This window comes from Athalia rosae, chromosome 3 (genome assembly GCF_917208135.1).
Source record: "Athalia rosae chromosome 3, iyAthRosa1.1, whole genome shotgun sequence".
Lineage (NCBI taxonomy): Eukaryota > Metazoa > Arthropoda > Insecta > Hymenoptera > Athaliidae > Athalia > Athalia rosae.
Window position 1 is genome coordinate 2,234,828 of NC_064028.1, and position 19,604 is coordinate 2,254,431.

The 19,604-nt window shown below is 45.3% G+C and overlaps 3 protein-coding genes across 6 annotated transcripts; 2 read left to right on the forward strand and 1 right to left on the reverse strand.

The window, feature by feature from the left end:
* Positions 1–15: 15 nt before the first annotated feature.
* On the forward strand, positions 16–14,479 carry LOC105685283. Its single transcript, XM_048651812.1, has 21 exons — positions 16–310; positions 690–762; positions 913–1,162; positions 1,247–1,540; positions 1,689–2,023; positions 2,586–2,862; positions 3,198–3,446; positions 3,511–3,935; positions 4,006–5,868; positions 5,953–6,572; positions 6,640–6,990; positions 7,069–7,145; positions 7,217–7,371; positions 7,536–7,606; positions 9,793–9,964; positions 10,937–11,102; positions 12,413–12,602; positions 12,985–13,332; positions 13,405–13,671; positions 13,765–13,923; positions 13,997–14,479. The coding sequence occupies exons 4-21, from the start codon at positions 1,299–1,301 to the stop codon at positions 14,135–14,137; spliced, it is 6,108 nt and encodes a 2,035-aa protein (XP_048507769.1). The 5' UTR covers positions 16–310; positions 690–762; positions 913–1,162; positions 1,247–1,298; the 3' UTR covers positions 14,138–14,479.
* Positions 13,190–15,953, reverse strand: LOC105685480 (liprin-beta homolog). 3 transcript variants are annotated; one of them, XM_048652240.1, is made up of 5 exons: positions 15,558–15,905; positions 15,322–15,472; positions 15,167–15,265; positions 14,174–14,270; positions 13,190–13,342 (listed from the first exon to the last, which is right to left on the reverse strand). In XM_048652240.1, exons 1-4 carry the CDS (start codon positions 15,614–15,616, stop codon positions 14,220–14,222), a joined length of 360 nt encoding a protein of 119 aa, XP_048508197.1. In that variant the 5' UTR covers positions 15,617–15,905; the 3' UTR covers positions 13,190–13,342; positions 14,174–14,219. The 3 variants fall into 3 exon arrangements, with proteins under 3 accessions (XP_048508197.1, XP_020707652.2, XP_012255017.2); XM_020851993.2 differs by lacking the exons at positions 13,190–13,342; positions 14,174–14,270 and adding an exon at positions 14,640–15,073 and having other exon boundaries at positions 15,558–15,706; positions 15,812–15,953; XM_012399594.3 differs by lacking the exons at positions 13,190–13,342; positions 14,174–14,270 and adding an exon at positions 14,640–15,073.
* LOC105685481 (ras-related protein Rab-1A) lies at positions 15,954–19,491 on the forward strand. Of its 2 annotated transcripts, none has more exons than XM_012399596.3 (4): positions 15,954–16,141; positions 17,041–17,437; positions 17,582–17,816; positions 18,539–19,491. In XM_012399596.3, exons 1-3 carry the CDS (start codon positions 16,119–16,121, stop codon positions 17,780–17,782), a joined length of 621 nt encoding a protein of 206 aa, XP_012255019.1. In that variant the 5' UTR covers positions 15,954–16,118; the 3' UTR covers positions 17,783–17,816; positions 18,539–19,491. The 2 variants fall into 2 exon arrangements, with proteins under 2 accessions (XP_012255019.1, XP_012255018.1); XM_012399595.3 differs by lacking the exon at positions 18,539–19,491 and adding an exon at positions 18,088–18,344 and having other exon boundaries at positions 15,957–16,141.
* The last annotated feature ends 113 nt before the right edge of the window (positions 19,492–19,604 follow it).

Consider the following 19,604-nt stretch of genomic DNA (forward strand, 5'->3'; position numbering starts at 1 on the left):
GTGTCCGGTAACCAAGCAACCCGCCCTTTTAAAAAAACAGACAACTGCCTATCTGAGATTACGGTTGTTTTTAGTACCTTGAGAACCAGTGGCCCAGTGCGCTCTTCACCCTCTTCGGGGGCACGTCGCTCCTGAGCAATTTTCCGTTAGTAGGGGGTACCCTCTCCGCTAGCGTCTACGGTCATTTTCAAATTAACGAAAGAGAAAAGACGAACGACACGATCATTTTCCAATCCAAAGTCGTGTCGATGAAAGAGTTAATTGCTAAAATAGCATTATAGCTGGAGATGCTCGAAGTTGCAGATGAATGGTAAGCAGTATTTGAATGAAATTTTGAAATCACGGCGTTGTAATCATTTTGTAATCGAACACGCGTATTTCGACGATCGGTTAGAATCGGGTATTAAGATTTCGAATATTTCTCTTTTAATCTGAGATAACGTGCTGTAACCGAAAGCGCATCACAAACATCGGCATTCAGCCTGAAGCGATTAAAAATTTTTGAACGCCATCGTAATGACAACATCCTCGTAGGGCATCCATGAATAATGTGAAAAAGATCATCAGCCAAGCATCGGTTTTTTAGCTTAAGTTTTTGTTCCCATCCAATCCGATCCATATAATAACTCTTATTATAATTAGATCAATTACGATACGTATAATCAATCAACGACTTATACCCATTACAGGCGCCGTTGACTGAAGATTTGTCACAGGGGTGTCTAGTTTCAGAACCGATCGCTTAAATATAACAACGCATAGGTAAAGTCAATATAAGTATGGTGTATGGTAACGCGTTCCAACTATGAGAATTCTTTCCCATAGATATGAGAAATGGAAATATTGAGTTTGAAATGTACAGCGCACAACGTATAATCATAATGCCAAATAAACGTCAATCCGATCTTGTAGGGCTAAAAAATTCTCCAATACTTGGACACGTGCTAGCTGACCTTGACGTGGAGATTGGCTATTAGAGTTCTTTATCGAGCCCAGATGTTGTGTTGCCTGGTATCCATGGCACCCGCTGACCTGGTCAACCCACCATGTGGTCTACGATTCCAGGTTTAGTTCCGCTGTTATGGAACACGGGGTCTCCTGCAATCGGCGATAGTTCAGATAAACTCGATTACCGAGCGAATAGCCGACACTCGTTATTTCGGTACGAAACAATGCATGGATAAATAAATTCGGAATAAAATAAAATAAAAACTGTACAATATAACTTGTCGGTGTGATGCTGCAGACGATGGAGCGGGCGAACCCCAGCTAAGTCTCTCGCAGAGTAGCGGCGGGTGATGGACACTAAGACACCGCCGATACCGCAGAGGCAACATACAAATATCGAGAATTCGAAATCCAAAACACCCGGAGCAGCAACCGGTCGTCCGAAGCAGGTCTCTCTTCCACCTCTGTCGCCGCCTCCGAACCGCAGGCAGAGACTCAAGACCCCTGGCTCATCCTGGTCTCGGGGAGTCCCCGTCCCTGCCACGATATACCGCAACGGTTGCAATCACCACGAAATCGAGCATCCTTACAGGTATACAAATTTTATCGAAGGCGAAGATATATGGACAAAAGTAGGTATTCCTTTCCGAGGAGATGAAATTGAATCGTCTCGAGTATATTTACATCATGGGACGAACCGTTGATGATAAAAAAAAGTAGTTAAAAATCCCCGTCCGCAGGATTCTCCACTTTGGGGCAACCTCGTTGATGCACGCTTGTCAACAAGCGGACAGAAACCGGGTGATCAGACTTCTGAAGGAGCAGAAGGAAACGGTGGGATACAGAGACAGAACCCTGAGGAGCGCCCTCCACTATTGCATGGACGCTGGTTCGGGGGGTGCAGTCGCTTCGGCCGCACCGGAATTGGTGAACTCACCCGACATCGAAGGACACACCCCTCTTCATCTGGCGGTGATCGCCGGTGACGCGCAACTCGTCGCCGTTCTCCTGGCCAACGGCGCGGATGTCAACGCCAAGGATCTGGAAGGGCACAGCGTCCTTCATTGGGCAACTGGTATTCGTACAGAAAAAAAATCTTACCGTTACAACAATGCATGTGATTCGAATATACTAATTTACGAGGACTCCGGAGAAACAAAGTGCCGAAAATCCCGCAAGGGTCAACGGGACAACCTTGCCCACAATCAGTTGGATTAAATTTGTGAGAATTAGGCGTACGAATTGATCGTTTCAAGATCGAGAGGCGATACCAATTTTTAAGCAGAGAGAGAGAGAGTAGGGTATACGGGGCACGGCTCAAGGTGCTCGTAAATCGGCTGACGGTCAGTATAAGGTCAGTAGGTCAAACGATATTACGTCACCTTACGGTCTAACCCAGAATCAGACTGCTCACGCGAGACCTGGCTGCCTAATCACACTCGGATCACCCCCGAAGATTGACGTCTTATTACCTCGTACCCCGCCAGTAGTAATAGCGCTAGGTAGAGATATGGATCGCAGATACGGAGCCTACGGTCGTAGACGACTTTTCATCGCAACTCAGACGGCGCAGACTTTTTTTCAAAGTACACAGTTACAAATACGGCAATTGTAACGTGGTTATAATTTGTTTTCAGTATGCGGCGAGGTGGAATGCGTCCGTTTAGTTCTTGCCGCGGGAGCCCGTCCGTCCACACCCGACACGCGGGGTGGTTCACCCCTTCACTATGCGGCGCAATGTTGCGGTTCGGCGGCTCCTACGGAGCTCGCTGTTCCCAAGAAGGTCGGACTCAAGGTACTGCAGTCTTTGCTCGATTACGGGGCCAATTTCAACGCGAAAGACGAGGACGGAAGACAGCCGATTCTGTGGGCGGCCAGTGCCGGCAGCGTCGAGGCGATCCTCGCGCTCGCGAGGTGAAAACAAAAAAACAAAATGTGCCATTAAAGAATCGGAGAAGCGAGGTTGAAAGAAAAAGAAAAGAAAAGAAGAAAACAAACACCCTTCGGATTGCTCGAGTCGCGATCACGTGTCGGTTCCGCTATTCGATTGACCTGGTATATTCGGACGAAAGGCGACCGAGGTCGAGTCAGTTTTAGCACGGAATAATCCGGTCGATAACGACCCATCGCCGTTTCGCGAATATTCCCGATAATGCGAATATTACCCTCACCGAGTCCGACGAACACGTTCGCACGGATGACCCGTGTACGCGACGAACGCTCACCGATTCCGATCGACATTTTTTCAGGGCCGGTGGATCCGCCGCTGCGGGAGCGTCGGACAAAGACGGTTTGACCGCCCTCCATTGCGCGGCGTCCAGAGGCCACGCGGGCTGCGTCGAAGCTCTGGTGAACCTTTGCGGCTCTCAGCCGGATCACGTAGACGACAACGGCTGTTCGGCCCTCCACTACGCCGCGACCTTGGGTCACGCGGACGCGACGGCCCTACTCCTCCGTCTCAAGGCGGACCCCAATCGCCAAGACCGGAAGGGCAGAACGTAAGAATTTACGTCGCGGCTGCGTCGCGGCCGGCCGTCCCTCTCATAGCAGCTCAATTTTCAGGCCCGCTCTGTGCGCGGCTGCCAAGGGTCAGCTCGAAACGCTGAAGTTGTTGGTCCAGCACGGGGGTTCTCTGCAGGCGAGAACGGTACGGGGCAGCGGGGTGGCCCACGAATCGGCGGCCTCCGGTAGGGTGGAGCTCATCAAGTGGCTCGGCAAAAAACGACCGGCACTCCTGGACGTGGCGACTCACGACGGCAAGACGCCGTTGCACGTGGCCGCTCTCCACGGTCACCTCGACGCCTGCAAGGTCCTTTTGGACCACGGCGCGAGGGTCAACGCCGTCCTCAGGACCACCAAGGGTGGCCAGATGACCGCCATGGACGCCGCTCTCTATCACGGACACAGAGACTGCGCTAAACTCATACAAATGCACGGCGGTACCACGGCGAAGCAGGTCAGATCGCAGAAAGTCGGAGCGCACAAAGGTTGGTCTCGAATCGAATCGGGAGTTGAATATATTTTTTTCTGAAATCCACGATTTTCACCGAGTTGCAGAGTTCGCCGCCAAGTTGAGGATAAAATACGGAGACGAGAGCAGCTCCGAGAGCGACGACGGCGGATCCGTACGAAGACGATGTCGCCGACGGAGAGGATCGAGGGGTCCGGATCTCTACTACGAGGAGAGGTGGGAAGAGCGTCGCTCGAGGCGTCGGGGTAGTTTGAGGAGATCCGAGCGCACCGGGAGTCGAAGTTTCAGCGAAGAGGAGCCGAGGGTCACGAATGCAAAGACCGCCAGGAGTCGGGGGCGAAGAGCGAGGAGCGAATCGGCCCGCTACGAGGACGACGAATTCAGAAAGAGGGGCAAGAGCCGCGCTAAGCGAAAGTCGAAAATTCGCAGGCACGATTGCAACCGGGAGACTTCGACGGACTCCGACAGCTACCGAGATTCCCGGAGCGAACGGGGGGAGGCCACCGAGCCCGAATACCGCGGGGGCAGCGGCGGCGACGCCTCAGACGCGAGCGACGACAGTCTCGAGGTTGTAATCGTCAAGAAGTCGGTAGAGAAAACGTCGGAGAAAGTCCAGATGTCCGGCAGAAAATTCGCGAAGACTCCGAGGGGCGGGAGAGGCTCCGCGATCACGTCGACGAAGTCGAAAACTCGTCGGCGTTCGGTGAGGAAACGCTACGACGAGCGGCCGACCGCCGTCGACGGCGACGAGATGAAAAACGTCGGAAAATCGAACTCGAAAGCGATTCCCAAGGGCGAAGAGTCCCCGGCGAAGGTCGACTCCTCTTCGAAATCCAGCCCGGACCGACGGCCCGGCCCCCGGTACAGTTCGCCGAAAAATGGAGGTGGTGAAAATTTCGAAGATGCCGATTCGAGGTACGCGCGGTACCAGATGGAAACCGCGGACAGTACGAGCCAAGAAGCGGTCGAGCGAGTCACGGTGACGGCTTTGGTGCACAAAGCTCACGTGTCCGAGACCCCGAAGACGACGTCGATCGAGAGTCAGTCGAAAAACGGAGACGGGGAAACGACGAGCAAGGGAGACTCCGGCAAAACGGAGGAGGACAAAGAACGAAGGGAAACGGATTCTAGGAAGAAGACGAGACCTCGTTCCGCCCGTCCCAATTCCAGCAGATCCAGAGCCGTATCCGCCAGAACGAGGATGGATCACATATTGGAAAGAGCCGACGAAATGCAGAGCGCACTCGTACAGAAGGCCGCCAATTTGAAAAAAGGGATCGAGGATGTGAGCGAGCACATCTCCGACGCGTCTCCCGTCGCCGAACCGGAAGTCGAAGACGAACGCGAGAACGAGCCGGGAAATTCATCGTCGCAAAGTGAGGAGAGAATCGGCGACGACAAGACTGGAGTAGAAGAATCCGACAAGTCCCTCTCCCCTGATAAGTCAATGGTGGACGAAACGGAGGGTAAATCGACGACGAACGATCGACCTCCAAACGAAGAGGACTACGCGTCGTCACGGAATTCCTCCGTCACTCCCGGCGAGGAGCAGGGACACGAGAACGACCCCGAAGGTCAGCGGGACGAAACGGACGTCGCAGCGCCGTCGGAAATTTCGTCAACAGATGCCGGAAACGCGAGTCCTGCAAGCGAAAACTCAGCTAAAATTGACAAACGAAGAGCTGAGACAAACAAGGACCCGAGGAGCGGTGGAGAATCCGCCGGCAAAACTCTCGTCGACGGTGAGTCCGCGTCGGACGCGTTGGAGGGAAAATCGTCGTCGGAAAAATTGAAGCAAACGTCCGGAAGCAGAGGTGTAAAGAAGAAAGGGGTAAAACGTGGCGGGAAGAGAGCCGATTCCGGTAAAACGTCTTCCGGCAAATCATCGGAGCCGGACCACGAGAACGTGGACGAAGAAATTCGGGAAACAACCGGGAAACCGTTCGCAGGTATCTAGCGGTATCGGAATATTTATTTCACCGGTGATCCACTTTCACGAAGCGTCCTGTTAATTGATTATCGATGTGTTCAAGGAGAAAGTTATGCCGAGGTCGATCGGCACCCCGAAACCGAGGATCGTCGGGGTTCGTCGAGGGGACGCCTTGACGCGGGGAAGGAGTCGTCGGCCGGCGTTACCGGAACATCGAAATCCGAGCTCGAGTCCGATTTCAAAGAATCGCGAGAACTCGGAACGGATAACCCCGAGGATAATTCCGGTATCGCGACGAACTCCGCGAGTCGGGGCAGCTCCTCTTTTCGTCGTTCTCGTTCCAGTTCCCAGGATTCTCGCGGTGGGTCCGAATCGCGAGCCTCGACCGCGCGGCGTCGCGAAGGTGGTCGAGGCTCGGCCGGTTTTTCGAAATTTCCGAGCGAGCACCGCGAGGCGAACGAACCGGACAGTAACGCGGAATCGTCGCCACCCCGTACGGCGATTGTCGCTGTTATCGAGAGCCCGGAGTGGCGGGAGGACGAAGAGGACGAAGCCATCGTCAACGAAATCAGGGACGCCATAGGCGATTATCCGGACATCGAAACCGACCCCGAAGACAACAGCGTCGGGGTGATGAGGGTGCTGCCGAGCACCAGCGACGACGAGATTACGCTGACGACCGTTGGACGATCCAGAAATTCGGGGATCGACTCGCTTTTCCAAGTGAGCGACTCTCCTTTATATTTTGTTTCACTCGGAAACGGGAGAAATCGTACCAATTTTTTTCCAGGTCGTCTCGAGACCCCATCCCCGGGTCCTCCGAGGGGACCCCAGCCCCGAGAGAGAGGCGGAAAAATCGACGGAGCGGAGAACGCGTGATCGAAATCGAAGGGACAGCGGGGGTCGCGACAGCGGAATCGAGCCCAGTCCGAGGATATCGAAAATACCCAAGAGGACGTCGAGACGCTATCCGAACACGGAGAAGCAGCAGGCTCTCCAAATGGAAACTGTGACAAGGGACGTTCAAGTCAGTCTGAGACGATATCACCTGGAGAGGAAAATATTCTTCCAGCTAATGGAACTCAAGAGACTGCAAATAAGGCACGGCCGGGCCAACGAACAAGTCCTCGTCAAACGACAGGTCAGATGTCTGCCGAATTGTGGTAACTGTTACACTCCGCCGCAGTAACTCTTTGAATACGGATTACGGGGATTTCAGGTGGAGGCGTTTCACAAGGCAGGAACGACGGGACCGACTTTGGGGGTCGCCAAGTACGATCAGCCGTTGACTTTCAGGTATTAAAAGAATCTGATTTACTCCAGCCGGGTATCCTACCTGTCCAATTCGACTATTTTATTCCACGCAGACACTTCGAGTCCTTTCTCTACGAGCAACTGAGGCGTCTCCAACGTCGTCCCGCGACTCCCGATTGGTGTACGGGTGCGAAACAGTGTACCCAAAAAACGCACCGATGTCACCACGCAACCAGTGCGTACACCTCGCTTCCGGTCTACACATATCGTACGTGATCAAAATCGCTGGGAACAAAAACGAGAGCGACAGCTGTAATTAGTAATTGATGTTCAAAAATTTACCTACGTATACGTAGTTTCGAATTATAGGCGAATCTAGGAATGTGAATAAGAACCTGAGTCAATCTTTATCTCAGATTCCCCTAATTTCAGTTGGAGTTGATCGGGAACGAGCGGGAACTTTCCTGCCTAATATTGAGGGCAAAGGGAGAGGACGAATGACGGTAAACCGTTTGCGTTTGTACTAGGGTGGGTTGAAAAACATTTTTCTTTTTTTATTTTCTTAGCATGGGGGCAGAATTTGTACCTTATGAAAAAAGAAAATTTTTCAAATGTGGAAACAATTTTTTACTTGATATTTTGAGGTAGCCCAATCGTTTTTTGAATAAATAATTAATCAAGTGGGGTACTTCCAACAAGAAAAGTTTTTTTTTTGGTCAAAAATCATAGAAAATATCTAAAAAGCGTCGATTGTGATTGTTTTTTACTCGTTCACTGTTCAAAAATTTTTTTCCATCATTTTTGTAATTCAAGTATAAGATCAAAAAATGACATGCTCTCTCTTTTTGACTTAAAATTGAAGTTGAGTAAAAAACAATCACAATCGACAATTTTTAAATGTTTCCTATGATTTATGACCAAAAAAAAAATTTTATTGCTGGAATTGATTCCTCGCAATCCATGCATGGGTCGAAATATTCGAATTCTTCAATTCACCAGCAAACCCGAGCTTTGCTGGAGTCAGCGTAGCCAGCAACGTGGCGCTTTGTTGTGAGACGTCACCTTCGGGGCTGAGCAGAGGTGACGCCCCACAACAAACCGCGCGCTCGTGGCTACCTGACTCCAGATAAACTCGGGCTCCCTAGTAGACCGAGAAATTCGAATATTTCTACGAGGGAGCTCGAGCTTATCTGGAGTCAGGTAGCCACGGGCGCGCGGTTTGTTGTGGGGCGTCACCTCTGCTCAGCCCTGAAGGTGACGTCTCACAACAAAGCGCTACGCTGCTGGGTACGCTGAGTCCAGCAAAGCTCGGGTTTGCTGGTGAATTGGAGAATTCGAATATTTCGACTCATGCATGGATTGCGACGAGTCAAAGTGGGTCTACGACTGTAAAACCAATCGCTATGTCTTATAATTTTTCTGCTCCCAACAGCGAATAATTGATGATTAGTCGATCGATTGCATAAGTAGATGATTTTAACTTTCAGATTTGGATTCCTAAGCTGATTATACGTGAAATTACTCTTGAAGAAGCGGAAAAATCATTCGATTTTTGAGCAAAAAATAAATCATTCTTTTAATTGGGTTTAATATGCTTTTCTGGCGTATTTTGACCTCAGGAATTCGAATCTGGAAGAAAAATTAACCTATCTCTAAAATTGACCGAGTTATCGCCAATTTTCAGCTTTTTGGGGTCAAAAATAAAAAATTGATTTTTTGGTCTATCTTAATGTAATTTGAGCTCAGGAATCCGAATCCGGAAGAAAAATTGATCTATCTGCAAAAATGACCGAGTTATCCCCATTTTTTCGCATTTTTTAGCATAAAAATGGAGATATCTCGAAGGGAAAAAATCGTAGCTCAATTTGGACAACGGATTCGTGTTCCTGAGGTCAAAATACGTAAGAAAAGTGCCATACGATCAATTTTTAAAAATAAAAATTTTTGGCCAAAATTTGAAAAAATCGTAAGGGGTACCCCTTGGAAAAATCTCAAATTTTGGCCAAAAATTTTTATTTTTCAAAATCGATCGTATGGCACTTTTCTTACGTATTTTGACCTCAGGAACACGAATCCGTTGTCCAAATTGAGCTACGATTTTTTCCTTTCGAGATATCTTCAAATTTGTACCAAAAAATGCGAAAAAATGGGAATAACTCGGTCATTTTTGAAGATAGAGCAATTTTTCTTCCTGATTCGGATTCCTGAGCTCAAATTACATTAGGATAGACTATAAAATCAATTTTTTTTTTTTGACCCCAAAAAGATGAAAATTGGCGATAACTCGGCCAATTTTAGAGATAGATCAATTTTTCTTTCAGATTCGGATTCCTGAGATCAAAATACGTAAGAAAAGCATATTAAACCCAATTAAAACAATGATTTAGTTTTTGCTCAAAAATCGAATTTTTTTTTCGGTTCTTCAAGAATAATCTCACATATAATCAGCTCAAGAGTCCAAATTTGAAAGCCAAAATCATCTACTCATGCGATCGATCGAGTAATCATTAATTATTCGCTAAACAATTCTTTCCACATTTGAAAAATTTTATTTTTCTTATGAGGTACAAATTCAGCCCCCATGCTAAGAAAATAAAAAAATAAACTTCTTTCGAACCCACCCTAGTTCGTACATCAATCGAATTTACAAGGAACGATCGAAACTGATAAAATTTACGTTTTATCGTAGGTCGAGTTGACACACGGCGAAGATAAGCAAGTGATAGCGCTACCTGCGGAAAGGCTGGATCGTAGCAAAAAATACTTTGTCACGTTTACCGTTCGCGGTGAAGCCCAGGGAAGAAAGAAGAAGGCCAAGAATAATTCTCAGCTAGACATGCAGAGAAACGCGAAAAGTGTTTGAGCGAACGATTATTCCTTGTGTATTATTTTAACGAACTTTAAACAATGACTCGCGAATATAAATGACATAAGCTGCCGTTGTAAATCCAATCGTTGTGTATCGTATACTATTATATCTGCGGCACGAATGTAATAGCACACTGCACGATTATTGCGAGTGAGAACCGAAAATTTTTTTCGCCAATAGTAACGTAGACTGTTGAAAATATGGTGTACATAGCTATAGAAAACCTAGATAGATGAACAGTAAATGTAAATGTGTGTATTGAGTATCGTGCGTCTGCGGTGCGAAAACATATTTTCGATAATTAGGCGTCTAACAATGCATCGCGTGTTATTATAAGTTACAATATCTGTCTTTCAATCTCAAACAATGTGTACTGTTATGCGTGTATCGACGAATCGTGAAAATTATACGAGTGTGGAGATTCTACCGACCCTGATAATTGTCAAATAATAAGGAGGACGAATGGAAACTGTCAAGCCTCGCGAGGACAGAAAATTATTTTTTCTTCAAAGCCGAGTATTCGAATCATCCTAGCTTTGCGATTGCGCCGGAGGTTCAGATTCTGCGTTTCAGGTAAAATAAGTTCTGGAAGGGCAGCGGTATTATCAGTCGACCGTGGGTTATCGTTGATACGAGAGACCGTGGCAGTCCACGAATACGATATAAAATGAAGGATTAGTAGGTGTCGCCAAAAATTTTTTCACCGTTTCAGTTTGAATCGATCGATCGTGACGTAGATCCAGCTGGGTCACGACGATGTCCGTTCCCTTCAAGCGTAGCGATATCGGTTCGCGATGATATGTAAAGTTTAAAGTTGCAACGAGTCGCCTCCGAAATAGCGATGCCGAGATCGGTGCAATTATTGAGTCGGGATCTAAGCGAAATACGATCGTATAACACGTTTTGAATAATCCCGAGTAATTATTTCGCATCGGTGCAGTGTTCGAAGCAACTGACTAACAATGTTTCTATCAAAGATCTGCAAGGGATACCGTATCGACGTTGCGACGCGGTATGCCGCTTCGATTCCGCGGAATTAATCGTCCAAAAAGAGGCTGTCGTATGGAGAAATGGCTTCAAGATAGAAGGCTTTGGCTCTTTGGTAGTACGCTGCCTCTGCTGCCGAGGAGGTAAGCAAGAAAACAAACTTGACCAATTCGAAGATCACCTCCTCCGAGGAAGTCACTCCTTCGATAGGTGTTACACGTGCAAATTGATTCTACCCAACCCTGGCATATTGCAAGATAAAGTTCAAGGTCGTTCGTAGATAATAACCAGGTGATTCCGACGTCGAATTTAATTGATCGTGTTCTCACGAAACTCGAGAAGCGCCCGGCATTCGCATTATACATGAATTTGTACGTATGTACATCAGTGTACACGAGGTATAAATGTGCGGACGGTATACCCGGTTGATTCCTACACAGGCTGGTCAATTATTGTACAGTTAGGGTCTGACATTTACCCCCATAACAATGTGTGTATACCCGTATACAAATACAAACAATTCAGAAACGTATCACGTATACCTACACGCGATAGGTATATCGAAGTATTATTGATTTCGGATAATCAAGTGGTCGTAGATGGTTACTTACTATGCGGAATGTGGTGTGTAGGTATACCGTACACGTATAGTATGGTATAATTTTATTGTAAGGAAGCTAACCAGACGGTTAATAAAGCGCCAGCCAACCTGCTCCTCCGTATCCAAACTCAGCGGGGCTAATTCATTTCTATTTCAAACTGCAGTAGTATCGCGTGGTCAAATTCTGCGGGGGAATAGGGTGGCTATCGAATGAACGCGATATTCGGATTTCTGTACGTATAAATAGATTTGATTATCAATAATCATAGATACAACCACTTGCAGCGATTTGTTCGTGGGCTTTTTCGCTGTTATAATTATTTCGATGGAAAAATTGAAGTGGTCCACCTTCTTGAAATTCGAAAGCGAAAAAAGCTCTGAAAATTTCCCGTATTCAGCAACAATGATAGGACATAGCGCACGCGCACGTTTCCACGTTAGATCATAGGAAATAAACCGGGACATTATAAATTGGCACCGAAAATTAAATTTCGGTTGTGTGTAGATCGACGAAATTTAAAAAGTTCCAGGGGTGGCGCAAGCGCTTTTCGTTCGTACGGTGCAATCGTAATGGTCAGGATTAGAGAAGAGTGACCATCGGTCAACGCCGGCATACCCTTATCGCTTCAGTTTCTGTTGCGGCCTTCGCTTAAGAGCGCGCAAGAATGCTATTCGCTCAACAATTCTCGCTACCCTGTCTCGCCAAGTACAAGAAGTGGGTGCTTACGATTGTTGGACAATAACGATCGGAGAGAAATAATAATAAACCGACCAGCTGTCGCGATTACCTCGTCAATGTTTTCCAATATCAATTGGCATCGATTGAACTAGCATTATTCATTATTCCTTCAGGTCTCGGGCGCCAAGCAAAGCCATGGAGCGTTACGAGCGTCTTGGCAGACTGGGTGAGGGGAGTTACGGTGTCGTTTTCCAGTGCAGAGATCGGCAGACGGGAAAATTGGTGGCGGTAAAGAAATTTCAACAGACCGAGGACGATCCCTTGATCAGAAAAATCGCACTCCGGGAAATACGTCTTCTCAAGGTTAGCTGAAAAATTTGCAAATTTTTTATTCAATGTCAGTCAAGTGTGTTCAATTGTAGGAGCAACGCAGGTAGGTATAGCATACAGGTATACGCACACGAGCCGTAATTGTCGCTATCCCGCACGTGAGCCAACGCCGCTGACCAGTGGTCAATAACGGAGCTGGTTCGATATCCTGGCGTGTTGTGGGGAAGTTTCCTGTGCGGGCTACGGTTTTATCGTACTCCAACATTAATCAAAGCTCCCCCGTATGCGGTGTTAAGCTATACCTACCGTGTGCAAACTATTTAAAAGCTAAAAATGAATTTTAAATGAAAGTCAATGCCTGCAGAGAACATTCACACGCACGTTGTTCTAACACGTATCTTGAGTTCTCGTCCAGAATTTGAAACATCCGAATCTGGTGAATCTTCTCGAGGTGTTCAGAAGAAAGCGAAAACTCCACCTGGTTTTCGAATACTGCGAACACACGCTCTTAAACGAAATGGAGAGGTTCCCGAAGGGTTGCCCCGAGACAACGACCAGGCAATTGACCTGGCAGATTCTCCAAGGAGTAGCTTACTGTCATCGATTGGGATGCGTCCATCGGGACGTTAAACCCGAAAATATCCTGATCACGGGCGACGGAGTTGTTAAGTTGTGCGATTTCGGATTCGCCAGGATGCTCAGCCCCGGTGAAAACTACACGGAGTACGTAGCCACGAGGTGGTATCGGGCTCCGGAGTTACTGGCAAGTTGATCTGTTGGACAAAAAAGAGATAATTGACGATGAGTCTAATTTTTTTTCAATTATTTTACCCAGGTGGGTGACACGCAGTACGGAACACCGGTGGATGTATGGGCGATAGGATGCGTGTTCGCAGAGCTTGTCAGAGGACAGGCGTTGTGGCCCGGTAAATCGGACGTCGATCAATTGTATTTGATACGAAAAACCCTGGGGGATCTACTCCCGAGACATATAACAATTTTTCAACAGAACGAATTTTTCGCGGGCGTTAGACTGCCCGCTCCCGAGACGATCACTCCCCTGATCGACGCCCTGCCCGAGAGACCGAGTATTTCCTTGCAGGTGAGAATTGGGGAGCATGTTCTCCTGACGATAATCAGGGATGAATAAACGATAAATAGGTGAAAATAAATGACTCTTGGTCTTGTTGTCAAGATTGACTTTTTGACGAAATGCTTGGACAAAGATCCGGACAAACGATGGAGCTGCGATCAGCTTCTGGAGCACCCGTATTTCGATAACTTCTATTTCAAAATGCCCGACGGCGAACTCGAGGAGTTTGCGAAGCTGAGGAAGTATCGCGACAGAAGCCGAGTGGGTTTCATTTTAAAATCTCACGGGATCATTTTGTTTGAATATATTTTTATCGCTGATAATTGTCTTGCAGAACGCTAACTACAGCCAAATGGTTTTACCCCAGCTTCCAAAAGGGCCCGGTCAGAATGCGCACAATAATCAGAGCGACAACCGTCCAAAAAGTTCATCGAAACAGCACCAACAGAATTTTGATCACCTGCCGACCATATGATAACCAAATATGAGATCTACGTTGTAAAATACTTACATACACCATTCTAATGCGTCTTGCGATTGTGAACCGTCCAGATGACTCATCGGATCGTAAATCGAGCCATCGTTTCAATTCTTAAGTTCTTCTTCAACTGCAACAATGATGGTTACGTGTTTATTTTTCTAAAGGAGCAATTGAATCGCGCGGATTGTACAGCGTTTTGGCGAGTTCTTCTCTTTTTCTTTGATATTAAAATGAAATGAGTATGTTTAATTGTACGTAGAATTAGACACGATTTGAATGAATGCCCATGTAAGCAATTAAATCAAACTAAATAATTCCTCCTTAATTTGAATCAAATGAAACTCTGCGCCTGATTACAGGCAACCCAACGTATGAAATCCTCGGAGACTTCAACGTCCGATCAAGCTATTAACTCATTTACTTCGCTACTTTACATCCATCATACCATCCATGTTTTCACAATTCATACCGAGTACTAGGATGAAGTACAAGACCATGGGGTTTATGAATCTTTATCGAAAACTTGAAAATTATTTAAAGAGCACAAATATCATGCTACTTCAGATCAATTCTCAAAAAGTAGTTTTTCTTGAGTTTTGACTCCTTCAGATACGAGTGTCCTCTGGGCTGCCTGGGATGTTCATCGCGAATATAAACAGTTTTTCTTTTAGTCAGGCCGAATTTGTTCGCAGGAAAGTCTGGCTGAGTTGGTACTATCATTTCCCAGTGCCCAAAGGGGCATGGTTCTTCGGCGTTAAGTATCCCCATTTTTCTGAATAGCTCAACACGTGTTGTATTCTCTCTGATCGGTCCAGTCGGTACTCTAAATAGCAGAAAATGGGTGAGAGGGTAACGAGGAGGCAGGCTTATGCTCCTTTCAGGATCCTCCAACTCCACGTTAAAGAGTTTTCGAATGGACGATGTGATTCGCTGAAAGGAAACCTCCTATTGCTATTACCAAGACCTCTTTTTCCACTAATTGCAACTCTGTCAGAATGGAAACAATCTCAACAAATTGGATACCTTTGTGTGACTTAGATCCTGGATTCCTATCATTGGACAGACGGAGGCATCGACGCGTAGCAAACGGCGTCCATTGATGAAATTTTTGATGAAACAATTCTGAATACGATAAGATTTTAGTGAATATAATCATAGCTATCAACTGCCAGAGGTACTTTATATTCCGGGAGGCCAACTTCTTTTCTCAACCATTTCGCCACGTCGTGAACATCCCACTCCCAGCAAACTGGTTTAGGTAAGTCATTTACCAAGTCCCCAGCCAAATTGAAAAGGTGCGTTGGATTTGGGAGCCAGGGTCGATACGAACTGAACGACATTACATTGCAACATTAAATTTAGCATAAGCAGTAAATTAGAAAAAATATAAACTGTGGCAAATTGACAAGCCTACTTGTTGGGGCGAATATCCATGCGGGGTGGAAGAATTGTTTTTATTTTATCGTGGGACATTATATCCAGAGAGTAAATGGTGGCGTAGATTCCAATGACAACGTTGGTTGAGCGCCTGGTTAACAGCTGTTGTTGCTTGATGGTGTCGACCTAAACGTCGTATAATTTTCATATAATAATTTCACGGTTGACATCGCAATGCTGCCAACGATTCTGACGTCCGAAAAGTTTCGTTTGCCACAATATTTGTTTTACCCCCTAATCTCTGATTTTATACAGCGCGCAGCCGCGCCCGCTCCGTGACTGTAGTAGTATCGGGTAATAGCCGGAGATCGAGGAAGTGAAGGTAGCACGTCTGCCACTTTGGCATTACGTCAATGGTAGATCTCGCTCGTACGTTTTAGTAGGAGGTGCCGTGACCGCCATTGTTTCAATTCAACTCCTTCGTATATCGTGTCTGTCGGTTTAAAAAGACTCGTTCTGTCGTGCCAGTAAGCCCCGATATCCCAGGCGAGGTTTCCGAGCCATTAGTGCAGTGATAAAAGCGTTTAGTTCAAATAGTATGTCCACAATGAATCCCGAGTAGTAAGTACCTACCTATGCCCAAATTATATTTCTGCGCAGCTGTATTATATGTATATCTTGTGTATACCTGACCGTACCATCGTCCCGTCCCATCTCGTCCCGTTCCATCGCGGTCGTGTCAAGGTATAAGAAATCCAGCACTCAAGATGACGTGCCACTTTCGAACCCTACCCCGCCTCCACCGTAAATATATCTGCCAAACCAAGTCTAACAACGAAGTCTTGTTTGGACGAACTATCCTTAATTTGTGTAATTGCTTTTGCAAAATAATGCAATTCTATACACAGTTGAGCTCTTTGTGTACCTTCAACATTATCATGCATATGTGCCACGAAATCTGAATCACGCGTTAAATCTTGCCCACTGACAGATACCTCCCTTCACTCCCCTCCACCCCTACTCTACGCCCGTTGTTTCCATCCATCCGTTTCGCTCCCTCTCCCTGTATCTATCCATTCGTCAAGTCTTCCTCTCTCTCGTTTCATTTATGCTCTTTATCCTTTCGTAGGGTGATTTTACGCGGCCAGGCAACAATTCTAGCGTGTGCCCAGCTTATGTCGCGCCTACTGTTGGGTAGAGTTGTTTTCTCTCAAACTCCCTCCCCCTGCCCTCTAATGGGTCCCTACACACCATCGTCATGCGCGTACCTCATGCCAAGTTGCGGTTCTTTCAATTTCGATTTTTCTTTGTTGTAATCATCCGTCATCTAGAACGCATCATTGGATTAAAAAAAATGATGCGTCATTAATTTAAAACAGGAATCAATTAGAATGTGTGCGCTATTCCCAGATAGGTATTACTTTCGATTAGCAGGTGTTTTTCTAAGATTGTACAACTTTCCCGTGGTCAATGTACAATCACAGCTGATTTAATTGATTTTTGTTTTTCCTTCATTTCAGCGATTATTTGTTCAAACTTCTCCTGATCGGCGATTCTGGTGTTGGAAAATCGTGCTTGTTGCTTCGATTTGCAGATGATACGTACACCGAGAGTTACATAAGTACGATCGGTGTTGATTTCAAAATCAGAACAATCGATCTTGATGGAAAAACAATCAAATTGCAAATATGGGATACGGCGGGCCAGGAGAGATTCAGAACGATTACTTCTTCTTACTATCGTGGGGCTCATGGTATAATTGTGGTTTACGACTGTACGGACCAAGAGTCTTTCAACAATGTTAAACAGTGGTTAGAAGAGATAGATCGCTACGCTTCGGACAATGTCAATAAACTACTTGTGGGTAACAAGTGCGATTTACACACTAAAAAAGTTGTCGACTACACAACGGCCAAGGTAAGCATACCAGAAATGTCACCTGGTTCCGACAGTGTTCAAAGCTTTAACCGTACGGTTGAAGCGATTATTAACATATCACAAAAAAAAAGAATGGTATTACCTTGACTTGATAAATCTTATGAAATTATGATTCGATGACAGGAGTATGCCGAGCAGCTACAAATCCCGTTCCTAGAAACATCGGCCAAGAATGCGATGAATGTGGAGCAGGCTTTCATTACCATGGCTGCTGAAATTAAGACCAGAGTAGGTCCTCCGTCAAGCGCAGCGAGTGATTCTGCCAACAAAGTTAAAATCGATCAGGGACGTCCGATCGAGACATCAAAGTCTGGGTGCTGCTGAAACATTTAAACGTGTTTTCTCACCGCTAATTACTGTGAGTTTAAATTCATCTTACAAATCAAATCTGGTGGGGTCCTAGACCACAGATTTCTTCTCAATCTGTTGGTTTAAACAAATATCAAAATTTTGATGAATGTTCAATGGCGCGAAGTGGGTAGCCAGCGTTTTGTGTTCAATTTCCTTTCATATTGTATCATGATGTCGGTGTTCGTGATAAAAAAAATACAGCCGATTACTCGTTGGTGGGAGATATCATCAGTGGCTACTTACCGCGGTGTGATTTTCTCTATTATTCTTTTGTACAGGTCTGGATTAATCGACGTCAGTGCAAACAACTGTATCATATCTATATATGAAAAGTACCTAACAAGATGGGCTACAAATCGGATATAATTATTATCGTCTTAGCAAGAATTTATAGGTTGACGATATCACCAATTAATTGTAACATGCGTATTACTTAACTTGAAAACACAGAATGAAAAAAAAAAACAATGGAAGAAACTATGCTATCTACATGTACTAAGTATTGTTTTCTACAATAAACAAAACTCGACGTGAACGATCCTGTATCTGAGTCGGAAATCAAATTGAATAGGAATACTAGCACCGTCGTCAGACTATTTTAGTATACTAGATAGAAAAGTTCACATTTCCTCCAATCCATAGCACAAAATGGTCAATTGTTATTCATTTACGTGGAAATTGAAATATTGCAATGGGACATAGATTGGAAACTTTTTTGTTTGATTTTAGCACGGCGTCAGCTTGGCAGTGTGGCTCTCTTTGGTGGGTTATCAACCGATATGAGAACATAAATCAAGCCATGCAATGATAGCGAGTGCCTCCTAAAACGCTCTTGAAAATTATTCCGAGAAACAAAACAATTACAAAGAAACGAAACTAAAACCAAAATAAACTCAACGATAAAAAAACAGTCACAACGGCATCGTCGTGAATTTTCAGCTCCGTACATATATTTGGAGTTGAAATAAAAAATAAGAAATCGAGGAATAAATAAATAATCTTTTCTAGTTGACCAATTGTTTGATTATTCTCAAATCCAAGCTAACTCGATAAAATATTATATGAAACTTGTCCCCCATGATTGTTAGTTTCTCTGTCATCGCGATCAACAAGTTTCTAACAATCAATATTCTGGAAAGAAAAGAAGGAATACGAAGCAGTCAACTCCGTTAAGTTTTAAGACATTCGACCTCGGTATCATGTGTGACGATCAGGTGTATAAGATGAGCACTACCCTCTATTTTCTAGCTTAATTAAATCTAATTATTAGTACTACTACTACTATTATTATTATTATTATTATTACTATCATTGTCATTATTATTGTTATTATAATTATCATCATCATCATCATTATACGTATTGACAGATATTTTCGGCCCTAGTATTTCCCTGATAGATATGTAACTCGAGAACGCAAAGACGTCGACTTGCTCGTATACGACCAAGTCGAACTTTTAAATCAATTCTTATACATATGTATGTACGAAGGTACCTACCTAATTATCTATATATATATGATTCAAGGCCTTTAACTAGTAATATGATATACCACCTTATTATTTATGGTTTGTGAATCGTTTGATATATTGGTCATTAGCCAGTGAAAAATTTGAAACCAGCTAATATGCCTATATGATACGAACATGATGATATGGAATAAATAAAAAATACAAATAAGACCGATGGATTCTGATCATCTCAAATTTCAGGCTAGTTCAAAAATTTTATATTTGAAGTTTAAAACAATACACATATACCCAGAAAGGTATACAATTAGTGAAGTTATTTGTTT

What these genes read in the sequence shown, in the direction of transcription:
- LOC105685283 (XM_048651812.1), top strand. Translation starts at nt 1,299, where the DNA reads ATGGACACTAAGACACCGCCGATACCGCAGAGGCAACATACAAATATC. An exon ending in CGTCCTTCATTGGGCAACTG is followed by an intron (nt 2,024 to 2,585) that starts GTATTCGTACAG and finishes ATTTGTTTTCAG; the next exon opens with TATGCGGCGAGGTGGAATGC. An exon ending in GATCAGCCGTTGACTTTCAG is followed by an intron (nt 7,146 to 7,216) that starts GTATTAAAAGAA and finishes TATTCCACGCAG; the next exon opens with ACACTTCGAGTCCTTTCTCT.
- LOC105685480 (XM_020851993.2), bottom strand. Translation starts at nt 15,616, where the DNA reads ATGTCCCACGATAAAATAAAAACAATTCTTCCACCCCGCATGGATATT. An exon ending in TTGGCCTCCCGGAATATAAA is followed by an intron (nt 15,266 to 15,321) that starts GTACCTCTGGCA and finishes TATCGTATTCAG; the next exon opens with AATTGTTTCATCAAAAATTT. An exon ending in AGGATCTAAGTCACACAAAG is followed by an intron (nt 15,074 to 15,166) that starts GTATCCAATTTG and finishes GTTTCCTTTCAG; the next exon opens with CGAATCACATCGTCCATTCG.
- LOC105685481 (XM_012399596.3), top strand. Translation starts at nt 16,119, where the DNA reads ATGTCCACAATGAATCCCGAGTA. An exon ending in TCCACAATGAATCCCGAGTA is followed by an intron (nt 16,142 to 17,040) that starts GTAAGTACCTAC and finishes CCTTCATTTCAG; the next exon opens with CGATTATTTGTTCAAACTTC. An exon ending in TCGACTACACAACGGCCAAG is followed by an intron (nt 17,438 to 17,581) that starts GTAAGCATACCA and finishes ATTCGATGACAG; the next exon opens with GAGTATGCCGAGCAGCTACA.